We start from the raw sequence: 12,931 nt of genomic DNA on the forward strand, positions 1-12,931 counted from the left end.
GCACCTGTCTTATGAAGATAGGTTGAGAGAGTTGAATTGTCCAGTCAGGAAAAGGGAAGCCTCCAGGGAGACCCTCTTGCAGCCTTCCAGTGCCTACAGGGAGGCTGCAGGGAAGATGGAGAGGGACTTTTTTAAAGGGTGTGTAGCAACAGGACAAGGGGGAATGGCTTCAAACTAAAAGCGGGCAGGTTTGGATTAGATAACAGGAAGAAATTCTTTACTGTGAAGCTGGTGAGGCACTGGAACAGATTGCACAGAGAAGCTGTGGATGCCCCATTCCTGCAGGCATTCAAGGCCAAACTGGATGGAGCTCTGAGCAGAGGGGTCTAGTGAAAGGTGTCCTGGCCCATGCCAGGGGTTTTGGAACTAGATGATCTTTAAGGTCTCTTCCAACTCAAACCATTCTGATTCCTAAATAAATGTTACTTATTTTTGGGTTGAATTGGATTCATATAGGTGAAAAAAATAAAGGTGCTTTTCAATTTTCCTTCTAGAAATGGTCACGATGCTTGTAGGGAGTTGATTGGATTTTTTTTTGCATGTGACAAATCCCTTACTGTGTATGAATATCGACAGTTTGGAAAAAACAGGTAGGATTAATTACTTTTTTAAAGGGTTTTATAAAACATTTCACTGTATCTAAGAAGCTTAAATAAATTTAATTGTTTTAGTACTAGTTTTGAATTATTTCACAGGACAAATGCCTTGCCTTTCATTCAGAAGGGAGTTTATCAACATCAACGTGGACAAAGAAAGGGAAAAGCTTATGATCTTAGTGACTTCTACATTGTAAGTATTCTTCTGCTGAATATCTTTTTTTGGAGGCAATATTTGAATTATAAATTGTGATCTAGACTTCTTTTCGTCTGAGAAGACTAAAAGTCTTCCCCTTGAATTAAAGATTCTCAGAAGTCTGGATTGTTTTGTTGTCCCACGTTTTAGAAGTTGCCAATTTAGGTTTCAGATTAAGCTGTAGCTTGCAGTTTTCCCCCTAGAGGGCACAAGACTGCTGACAGTGTGGACCTTTTTTGGACGAAATGATCCACTCGGCAAGGAGAGTCCTGAAGAGGAAGCAGACCAAAGTACTTGTTAAAAGTAAATAGTCTTTGCAAGGTCTGCTGGCATTTTAAACTCGAAGCAATGATTAAATATTTATTAAATGAAGAAATTGCAGGTTAATTGTTTTTAGCCTACAGTTTGAAATGTAAACAACCAGATGTTTAGAGCAAGTGTATGAAACAATGTTAAACTTTGTCTACCAGCTAATCTGATGACTGACTAAAAATCATATAGCACCTTCTGTACTGCTCTACTTCTGTATTGGGTGAAGTGTTCATGGTTTATAAATACTTGAGCAAGTTTTCAAGTACAGGCTGTTTTCACCAAATTCCTCACGTGCTCCTCCTTCAAATCTGAAGTTTAGAGGGAAAACCATGATTGTAGAAAGTAAAAGAAGTCGACATTAGTTTTTAGTGTGTTTTGTCTAATCATCTGCCTATCCTAACACATAGGTTACACAGCCACCTAAGAATTTCAAAGATGAAATAGATGAGTTTATTATATGGAAGATAAAGCTACTTGTTGGGATTTTAATATTTTATTGTCATGTGTATTTTTGCAGCCTGCAGATGGAAATGTGTTCTGAGTAAAGGTTCATCATAAAGTCATTCTGAAAGTGCACTGCATCGAGTTCAGTAACCCTTTGGGATGATGCTGTGTCTGTGAATCTCCATATCTGCACTCTTGCTTTCTGGGCTGACATTAAGATATGCAGATCTCTCATGAAGTCCAAGTGCTTGAGACCCCTGCACAATATCAGTGTCTCTGTCTCCTCCCAAATTCATGAGTTTTGGAGACTTTATAAACCAAGACTGTCCAGATATTACTGTCAGAGCTACTGCATTTTTTTTATTCTTCTCAGCATTCTTTGCTTTTAGTTTCCTGCTTTTCTTCCTTTCCCCTCTATTTACAAAATACACAACCTATTTTTAAATCATTGTGTGCTTTATCAACAGGGAGCAAATCTGACTTTCAGAAGTGTTGCTCATAACCTTCCAGAAAGTGTTAAGCAGAACCCCGTCTTCACCCTTCGTGTGATAAGTATTGATGAAGCAGCTATGGATAATCTAAAGTAAGTGCTGCTAACTACTTTTCAAATTACCTTACCTTCCTTAAGCAAAAATAAAAAAAATTAAGCTCCTAATACCTTATTACTTACACTGCTAAAAACAGAATCCATATTTAGGCTGTTCATAAGAGAAATTAGTAATAGATGTTAGAGGATTTTGCCTAGTTCTGTAACTTCCTAGAATGGTAAGGAGTAATTTTAAAGTAAGAATTGAAATGTGAAGCTGTTCTATTTTCTTTGCTTGAGGTCATGTGTTTTTATATGCAAATCATATACCTCCTGTGTTTCAGTTTGTGCCCATTGCCTCTTGTCAACAGGCACCACTGAGCAGAGCCTGTCACAGTTTTCTTTACTCATTTCTGTCAGGTATTTATATATACTTGAGGGTAAGATCACTCAAGGCTTCTATTCTCCAGGCTAAACAGTTCCAGCTCTCCCAGCCTCTCCTCATGTATCTTGTACTTTGATCCCTTCCTGATTAGGAAGAGACTAATTTTAATCTCAATTAAATACACTCACTATGTAAGGACTACTTTGTTAGCAGAACTTGACTATTATTTTCTTTCTGCAAGTGTTTAGACACATGAAGCTTGTAATGTGAAGCTCAGATATGGTAATATTCACTTAAAGTCCCTTTAGACTGAAAGCTTTGCAAAAGAGCCATAATAAGCTAACAGTGCATAAAACAGTAAATTTGAATTTAATTGGTTCTAGAAGTGTATAGTTGTATGATGCTTGCTGCTAATTGTTCCCTCTTGGCAAAGTTTCAGTGAAATAAAACACAATATAGTTTAATTTCAGATAGTTTATGTAAGACATTTTACATCTCAGAAACCTATCATTCAAGTAAACAGCTTCTTCTTTCATTTGTTGCTGATCTTATACCTGTGAAATTTGGAGTTGAACCAATGTTATCTCTGAATAGAAGAACCAAAAAGAAGACCTGCCCAATGCGTTGTAATTTTGGATTTTGTGCTATCTGTGTGGAATAGATTATTTCCTTTTTTATACTCTCTCTGTATTCTTTTCATTAGTGACTAAATTTCAGTGTATCTTTTTCTTCTCTATGAGGATGTTATTGAGCTCTCTATTCTCTGGTGCAAAATGCTTGAATTGAGTCCTCTTACCTTCATTACTCTACTAACAGAAAATCCTGTTCAGCTACAGTCCAAGAGGTATACTGCAGGTTCCCAGGAGCAGCTATGACCTTCTGTCACAAACCATGAATCATTTGGTTTACATGTGTTCTAGAGGGGAGTACATTGTCCTCTGCAGGTGCTTCTTGACTTTCCAGTTTAGGTGATCTGGTGTAGGTAAGCTTTTAGGGACTTCATAATGAGGGGTACCCAGAGTGGAGATGAAGAGTCCTACTAGATAACAGAGAGATAAGTCTTTGGCCTCAGAAAGCAGGAGTATGTCATGGCAAAACACTGGTGAGCAAGCAGTTTTCCATTTTTTTAAATATTCTGATTAAAATAATTGTAAGACTTTTTTGGTTTATTTTTTTTTTCTTCCAGTAGGTTCTTCTGCAATTTTAACGACCTTTATAGTAATTTCTGTTGAAGATTTGTGGGAAGCCCTTCTCAGAAGGGAGCTTAGCAGAAATAAACCCACAAAATTTAACCATAATTTCTAGATATACTTTTGGTCTACACCTTTGCTCTTTGTGTTCTAAAGAGAGATTTGAACAGTATTTCATGTTATTTTCCTGTTGGTGATTAAATGTGGTTGCTTTAACAAACTCTTCCAGTGGTATGAGATTAAGATTGAACTAAATTTCTTGGGATTTTATGCATGGGAAGAATTATCCATGGTTAATGAATTAGTAGAGGAAATGCCAGTTAATACTGTTAGAAAAGAATTTCTGCATATCTGCAGCTAGTCAGCAAGGACTTTTGTGAAGGCCCTCTCAAACTCAAGCAATTGGATATTGTGCTTATTAGGGTCATATATGAATTAGAGTTGAATATGTTGGGATTTTTTACTACATCTGTTTTGAATATAGTCATATTACATGTAATTTCACCAATCAGTATTAATTTTGACTTCTTTAGAGCTTCTTCTGTGGAACTCAAGGAAGAGTGTTCCAGGCAACTGGTTGATGACAGCAAAGTTTTCAAGAAGATTCAAGGTTTGTATCTACCAGAACCCATTTAATTTTAATATCTATATCCCTGTCTTTACAGCTCAGTGCAATGAACAATAGCGATGTTATGAAGATTTTGTGTAAATTAAACAAAAGTTAGATATTTATCAGAATATTATTAGAATCTGTTACCAGCACAAATCACTCATAAGAAAGCTTTCTCCTATCTCTTCAAATAAATGATCTGGGTAAAGATTGTGCAGAATGTACGGAGTAATTATGAGTGTAATCAATAAAATGTTAATCTCTGTGTTGACCTAATCCCAGAAAAAAATTCTGAAAAATAACACTGATGCTATGTTACACTGTCATTAAATTTGTTGTTGGCCAAGTGTACAAACACCATCTCATTTCTTCCATCAATTTTGTGCTAGATACTTCTTTTGGCCATTGCTTCTATACACTGATAAGTTGCATTTTGATATTCTCTATTATTTTGCTTTTTAAAAATTATGAGTATAATTGTGCAGTGTAGTCTGGAATATATAAATAAATTCTACCATGTTCCTATTTACAGTCTTTAGGACAAAGGCATAGCTTTTTGCTGAAGATTATGGAAAGATATTTGTACAGTGTTGTGTTTATTTTTGTAACCTTGTCAATAAAAATGGTTGATCTGAGCAGCTCACAGCTTGTATAATCTCCCCTGACTACTGTCATTAACCTGCTTTAAGTAGGCACTCTTTGGTCACTAGAATCTGCTTGGACATTGACTTTTACAAAAAAATTGTTGGAATAATAATTAGGGTTATTAGGGTTATTTTTAAATCTTCCATTTTCCCCTTGCATAACTGACACAAGCTGACTTTTCAGTTATCTGACTACATCTAAGGTTTGCTGGTGTTCGCTGGAAGAATGCTGTGTGTGTATACTTCAAGGCACCTTTTAACATATGTCTGAGTTTCAGCATCACTGGAAAAAATTTCCTGCTTTCACCTGGCCCCTATTTGTCTTTAAAATTGTAGATGCAACTAATTTGAAGGTAATAGCATGAGATTTCTGTTAACAAAGCTGAGAAACTCAGACATCCCTAAGTGAAATTGCTAGCTGAAGACTTTCATAAATCTTACCAGAGAAATTGCGTATAATTTGGGAATGATTTTGCCAAATTGGTAATTTTTGTTCTCGTTCCTACATGCACTTAACAAGTTTGTAGAAAAAAGAAACAACTCTGTGTCTCATGATAGAATTTTTGTATTGTTCTGAAGTAGTTGTTCCAAAGTTACTTTGTATGGTAAATCATGGCATGTAATCCGTTCTCACAGAAGCAGGCAGTTTTACAGTCTTAACATATAGAGGACAATAGCCATTTCTCTTTTCCTTATGTAGTCTCTTTGAAAAAAGTTTGTTAGATATTGCTTGTTAGACATACTTCATATGACTTCCGCTCAAATGTTAAATAACTGGTGGTTTCCTTTTGGACGGGCATTCTTTCGTCAAAGACAAGGGAGCCCCAGTGCATGGGTATGTCTTTCTAACAAGCACCATCATACGTAGACATGGTGTTCTTTACTTCTATATTGTCTCCATAGCAAGTGGACAACTTCAGGTAAATGTTGTGTCCTTGATTTCTCAAAATCCTCAGGTATATTCAGAGAAACACTAAGTAAAAGAGGAGTTCGGGTTATAACAAGCTTAGGAAAGTATTTCCGACAAATAGACAAGAACAGAAATGGCTTTCTTTCTCAAGCAACCTTGAAAGAAGCTCTAAAAGTATTCAATTTGGAAATACCTGAAGGGGTGAGTCTAGCTGAAACTGTAAACATGGGTATTATCTTTCTTAATTTATGTAATTGCTGCTTTTCTTTGCTTAAATCTATAGTTTAATGCCTGGGTTGTGCATGTTTTCCTTTGGTGGTTTTTTAATTTCCCTTATAGTATGTTGGCATTTCTGCATTCAGTTCTATGTGAAGTTTTTCAAAATAAAAAATAATATATTTAAAAACATGCAATCTTTTTACATCATGACGTGAAGAAGCAAGTGTGATTGCAACCCATTTTTTCTCTGTAGGCTTTAAAAAGATAATTTAGTTTATGCTCTTTACTTAGGTTTTTTTACTTTGTTTTATAAATTTTGTTGTAAAAGTAGCTCACAGCTATCAGAACTGTGAATAACATGAATTATAGTCATCAGTGACGACTGATGACATGCATTATTTTTACAAATCTTTGAGTGAGTTTGCATCTAGAGGTTTGGGGGTTTTTGTGAGAATACTGTAACTTTCCATTATAGCAATTGTCTTATTTCAGGATATAATGAAGAACTTAGGCAAAATATTTTTAAATTGCAGGACTTTGAATCCTTATGGCTTATTCTTGATGATAGCAAGAGTGATAAGGTCGACTATGGAGAATTCACCCATGCCATCTTTGGAGAAATGAATGAATATAGGAAAGCATTTGTAAGAAAAGTAAGTTTTATTGCAGATATTTAAGCGTAAATATTACGTTGTCTAACTTCGGAGTTAGTTACTCATCATATTCTAGTTGTTGAGTTTTGTTATTATTTTTCTTAAGTTCTGTACCTGGAAATTGACTTCTTAAAGCTTCAGTTCAGTTTAACAACAGAAAGGTAAATTAGTGGACTGTTAAAATAGTTCATTTTAAATTCTAGGAATAATTCCTTTATTATTTTGAGTTTTCATGCATATGTGCTCTTCTTATAGTTCAGTCCAGAGTATAAAGCATCTGACACCTTTAGATGATCTCTTCCAAAAGTCTGTTTCCTTATTTTTGCAAAAGACAAATTTTGGCAAGTCTGCATGAATAGGCTTTCTTCCTGCAGTGCTTGAAATAGGAGGCATTAATACTTGTCTCCTTTGAAGCCTACAGTAAGAGTCATATTTGTGAGATGTTAGGTGTGAAATGCAACTTATTTGTCTGTAATGTAATGTGGAGCTGTTTGCAGTATCAGATATTTACCACAAACCAGCCAAAGGAGTAGTAAGTGGATATCAAAATCAAGAAAAATGACATATACTTTCATGCTTTCAATCATGGAGGATCCAAATCTCCTAGCCTTATGTATCAAGCCTGTGTATTTGAGTAAACAAATGAAAATGAAGCTGCTCTTAGCGGTGCTGGAGAGGCTGTGGGGAGGCTTCTGTCAGAATGATGCAGAATCTTAATAATTGGAGGAGGCAGAAGGAAAGCAGCTAAACTTCTGATTCTAAGGATGAGATAGAAATTAGGGAGAGAAGACAATTATTTTTCTTTGACGAGGGGACACACATTTGATGTAAAAACTGTTGAGGTAAAATAATCATGAAACTTCATAATCTAGAATGTTTTTCTGGTATCTAGTACCTTACATAAAATAGGTAAACTGATATAATCCATTGTACAAGATCCAAAAGTGTGTACCTAGATAGTTAAGTGTATTTGATCTTTTAATATTTCCACTTTTTTCCCCTGAGATGCTTATATGAAACTTTTTTTCCTCCTATAGGCTTATATGAAACTAGATTTCAACAAAACTGGGAATATACCTATGATAAATGTCAGAAAATGTTACTGTGCAAAGAAACATCCTGTGGTATTGACAGGTAATTCACATGAACAAACTAACAAACAACCCAAAATCTCAAACTACAGAGGTCATCTTGTTACCAGAGACAGCAGATCCGAAAACTGGTTGGAAATAAAAACTGTTTTATTATTTTCTTAGACTTGAGCTGTCAAAGGGGAACTTTCTTCATCTGAGGACTTAAAATGAGTCTCTCCAGAGCATGACAATAAGTAGTAATGGAATTAATGTACACGGTTTTAATACTTGCTCTCTATCAAGCTGCTAATACTGCCTGTATGCAGAGTAGTTCTTTTCCCTGCCTCTGTAAGCAGTTATTTCTCAGCTTTCATCTGTAAGTTTTCAGTGGCAAATATGATACCAATAATTTTCACTCAGTAGAATACTCTTATTTTCACATTACTGTTTTCCATCAAAATATGTAAGGATTCCAACTGACAGAATGTACTCAGCACTTGAATGATTTATTCAGAAGGAACTTAATTTATTTCTGGGACAGGTTTGTCATCCTTTGCAGAGGAAATGCTGGTTTATTCATTATTTTTTCAGGATTCTCAAAAATTTTTAAAGTCTGCCATTGAAAAAATAAGACTTTAAATATTTGTTTGTCAGTTTTAAAAAACAACACCCCATATACCAAACTAGTAGCTGTGAAAGTCTCCATGCTGTCATGACCCTTTCTTTTTCGTCTGTAGAAGAGAGGATTTTTTTTATATTGCCAGTGATTTTAATGGTAACACATGAAGTTACATGGGGGTATGGAATACAATATGAGATTTTTTTTCCAATGCTGTAATGCCATATTTTTTGTACTTTTCTTCTCAATGCTACATCCTGAATATTATCTTTATAAAATTTCTAGGACACAGATGTAAATTGCAGAACACTTTTCAAACACATATTTCCATCTTAAAGTTTTCCCAGAACTTTCACGTTTTATTGCAGTAAACATGCTTTCTTACAAGATAACTTCAGAATTTTAGTTTACAAATGCATTATGCAGCTCTTGCAATCATTTGAAGAAAAAAAAAATTCCTGATCTCATAATTCATTGCAACTGGTTATCCCCATGTTTTCTGTTGATACTTAATTCTGTCATGCTATTAAAGTAAGGTAATTTCTACAGGTGGTAATAAGTAAGCCAATGACTTAATTCTGAAATCAGAATATTGAATTTGTGCATGAAAAAAGTATTTGCAAGCTAAAATTTGAAGCTTTCTTGCCTTAAGTATATTAAATGCTACATATTCACTCTTCTTTAAAATGTATTTAATAGAAAAATATACTTTTATAGGCAAAACTGCAGAAGAAGAAATGAAATCTTCATTTCTAGAAGCATTAGGAGAGTCCTGCAGCAACCCCAATGAAGTGTCCTATTCTGAGTTTGAAGATTACTATGAAGGATTAAGTTTTGGAATTGTGGATGATGATGATTTTGTTAACATCTTAAGGAATTCATGGGGAATTTAGAGTGGAAGATGACAAAAAAGAAGAAGGGACTTTTCTAAACAAGGAATGGCTGAATAAGAGAGGATTAAATCTTGATATGCTTTATAATTAGTGTCTTAAACTGATTTCAGTGACAGAAAACTTTAGATGCTTTCAGAATAATATGTGGCAAATTTCATGGAGTGTCTGTTGAGTTATGGTAGCCACTCTTCTAATAAAAATACTGTTCATGACTTTTCACTGGAAATTATTAAGGCTGTTTCCCATATCAAAAGCCATATTTTTTTATATTAAAATAAAGTGTCCTATTTTAAAATAAGGGAATTAGAATACTAAAATGCCTGAAGGGGTATGTGCAAGAGAAAATTTTGTTTTATGATGCATTGTGAAAAGCTTCAGATTTGACTGCATAAATATGAATTGTAGCTTTTCTTCAGAAATTTTCTTATAGCATTCTTTGTCTCACTTATTTTTTCTTATGCAGGTACTTAGCTTGAAAGAGAGCAGGTCATCCTTTTCTGATTTTGAGGATGTCTACTGTACTGAAAGTGCAGAGATGTTCACAGCATTAGCCCCTTGGCCTGTGCACTGTCTTGACTGATCTTGCTTTGTCATTTTGGTCAGGCATCCGAAGCTGAGCATTGAATCTCAAAGGTTTTAGTAATCACACATGTATTTTATAATGCTTATCTTCCTTTCCTGTATTTTGCTAAGTGGTTTTCAAAACAAATAATTTATATTTAAATATCTGTTTTCTTTATATTGCTGGGATTTTTAAACTAAAACATAACAATTAAAGATTTTGTCAAACTGATATATAGCATTTTCTATCTACTCTGAAAGTATAAAAGAGAAAAGTATTTTTTAAAAGGCCCAAAAAAACCACCTCTGCCATCACAAAAATTAAATCATATATTAAAATACTCTCTGCTATTTCAGATGTTCTGACAGGTACAATTCTCAATGTAATACATCTTGCTAATTCTGTAAAATTCTTTGTGTTAAGAAATAAAAATATATAGTTAATGAGAGAAAGACTTTGGTTTTCATAGACCTGTCACTGAAATTAACTGTATGTTGAGCCTATGCAATTAAAATTTATAACTTTCCTCTAAGCTTGTCTGCCAGGTTTTGAATTTATAGTCTGTGGTTAAAAGAATCTTCCTCTGAGACAGAATTTGTGTTTCACAGGAATTAAAGGGCAGTGCTGGGATGGATGCTGAAATGAGAGACTTTGGTCCCCTGTGGCTGACTAGCGTAGTCTAGATATAGTATTTCCTTGTTCTAATCACTTGTGTGTTTTTATGTCTGGATTGTTTGACCTGGCCTCAGATGTAACAAGTACTGGAGGTTCTACTCTAAATCATCAAATGAGGGATTTTGGGGGGCTCTGTTGGAGCTGTAAAAGTCTGTATGTATTTTTACAGGGAAAGGCAGATTTTGTCAATACATATTCTAAGCAAGAATTCTGACTCATTATGATTTTCTTGTTCCCCATTCCTGCTGGAATTTCTCTCACTGGAAAGGTTTTTTTTAATTAGTGTTCTTGGAACTGGTGATTCTGAGAATGGCAGGTAGTTCTGAGAAGGGAAGCTTTAAGTGGTAGCAGAGTCATCTGCTCATTAACTTGTCCATTCAAATAGCTGCAAAAATACCAAGTCACATTTTTGTTAGTTTTTTAAAGAAATCATGTGCTCTACTTAGACTTTTTCACTTAGGAGAATTGTGCCAACAGATAAAACTGTAGCTCAGTTTAATGAATGAAAGTGATTGTGAAATGAGGTATTGACATATTTCTTTATGCAATGTTTAATTTTATTGTGAAGCTTTTAGGAAAATTGTTTCACATTTTCCTATGGAGTGGAAAAATTCAACACAAATAGATATATACTAAGTGGGGCTGCTTGTCAGAAGAAGCTGTATAGCTCATATCTGCCACAAATTTACTTCGTTATCATGGAAATGAGGTGCTGTTAAAAGAACATAGCTTTGGTAGTCCTGCATTTTTTTTTTTTTTTTATCTGAAGATAGATACCTAAAAGGATAATCTAAGATAAATTCTAAAGGTCAAAATTTTCCAGAAAATGAAAGGAGCACTGTGGTAATTACGTGAAATCTGCTATTTGTATAATTTCTATTAACTACAAGGTCATTTACACAGGTCCTGCTTGACCAACTCAATCTCCTTTTATGATCAAGTGACCTACCTTGTGTATGAGGGAAAGGCTTTGGGAGCTTTGAGCTTCAGTAAAGTCTTTGACAGCATTTCCCACAGTGTTCTGGAGAAACTTGCTGCTCCTGGCTCAGCCAGGTGCACAGTTTGCTGGATAAAAAACTGGCTGGATGGCTGGTCCAAGAGGGTGGTGGTGAATGGAGATACATCCAGCTGGTGACTGGTCACTGGTGGTTTTCTCCAGGGCTCAGTAGTGGGGATAGTCCTGTTTAATACCTTTACTGATGATCTGTATGAGAGAATCAAGTACCTTCTTGGTAAGTTTTCAGACTGTGTGGGAGCCTTGATCTGCTGGAGGGTAGGAAGGCTCAGCAGAGGGATCTGGGCTGGACCAATAGGCTGAGGCCAATTGTATGAGGTCCTTCACTTGGGCAACAAGGCCAAATGCCAGGTCCTGCACTGGGTCACAACAACCCCAAGCAGCACTATAGGCTAGGGACACAGTGGCTGGAAAGTGGCCTGGTAGAAAAGGACCTGGGGGTGCTGGTGACAGCAACCAAACATGAGCCAATGTGTGCCCAGGTGGCCCAAGAAGGCCAGTGGCCTCGTGGCCTGGATCAGCAATGGTGTGGCCAGCAGGAGCAGGGCAGGGATTGTCCCCCTGTACTGGGCACTGGTGAGGCCACACCTCACCAGTTTTGGGGGCCTCACTGCAAGAAGGACGTTGAGGTGCTGGAGCATGTCCAGAGACGGGCAACAGTGCTGGTGAAGGGTCTAAGGGAGCTGGAGTTGTTTAGTGCAGAGAAGAGGAGTCTCAGAAGAGACCTTATTGCTCTCTATAACCACCTGAAAGGAGGGTGTAGCCAGGTGGGGGTTGGCCTCTTCTACGAGATCACCAGCAACAGGACAAGAGAAAATGGCTTCAAGTTGCAATGAGAGGAAGATTGGACATCAGGAAATGAATTTCACCAAAAGAGTGATTAAGCATTGGAACAGGCTACCCAGAGAGGTGGTGGAGTAACCATTCCTGAAAGAGTTCTAGAAATGAGCATGGTGGTTTTTGGTCAAAGGTTGGACTCTGTGATCTTGAAGGTCTTTTCCAACCTTACTGATTCTGTGATCAGTTGTTGTCTCATCAGATGTGATGTCTGTGGTGAATTTTTAATGGTATTCACAAAAGTCACTTTTATCTGCTCCCAGTTTCTCCTTGTCTAAACTTCAGATGGTGGCAAAGAATTCAAACCAAATTCAAAAGGTTTGCCCGCCATGCTTACCATGAGTAGAAAAACACAGTAACTATTCAAACCAAGGTCTGTGGTATCTGATTTTTTCATTAAGAGTTGTCTCAATGGCCTGATTAATTGTGCTCTGACTTGCTCTTATTTACTTGTGAACATTTAATGAACCTGAATCCTTTTCTTTAATCAATGCTTTGTAGCCTTAAAATCATCAGGAAATGTCTACTGGGTTTACTGCCTTTAAATGTGTTTCAAACAAAACTTTCTACAT

At 36.0% G+C, this 12,931-nt stretch overlaps 1 protein-coding gene across 6 annotated transcripts in view; it reads left to right on the forward strand.

The window, feature by feature from the left end:
* The window catches only part of CAPS2 (calcyphosine 2), a 30,066-nt gene extending 19,763 nt beyond the window's left edge, over positions 1 to 10,303 (forward strand). For 5 of the 6 annotated variants that reach the window (XM_005519372.3, XM_088055772.1, XM_088055775.1 and 2 more), the window contains 8 exons: positions 495 to 590; positions 696 to 789; positions 2,016 to 2,131; positions 4,183 to 4,259; positions 5,860 to 6,014; positions 6,566 to 6,685; positions 7,723 to 7,819; positions 9,095 to 10,303. In XM_005519372.3, coding sequence (XP_005519429.2) covers positions 495 to 590; positions 696 to 789; positions 2,016 to 2,131; positions 4,183 to 4,259; positions 5,860 to 6,014; positions 6,566 to 6,685; positions 7,723 to 7,819; positions 9,095 to 9,270 — 931 coding nt within the window. In that variant the 3' untranslated portion in view covers positions 9,271 to 10,303. The remainder of the gene's footprint in view (positions 1 to 494; positions 591 to 695; positions 790 to 2,015; positions 2,132 to 4,182; positions 4,260 to 5,859; positions 6,015 to 6,565; positions 6,686 to 7,722; positions 7,820 to 9,094) is intronic. The other variant, XM_014248869.2, reaches the window with a different exon arrangement.
* The last annotated feature ends 2,628 nt before the right edge of the window (positions 10,304 to 12,931 follow it).

Source organism: Pseudopodoces humilis, chromosome 5, assembly GCF_049639895.1.
Source record: "Pseudopodoces humilis isolate 2021_Gansu_Grassland_sample_001 chromosome 5, ASM4963989v1, whole genome shotgun sequence".
Lineage (NCBI taxonomy): Eukaryota > Metazoa > Chordata > Aves > Passeriformes > Paridae > Pseudopodoces > Pseudopodoces humilis.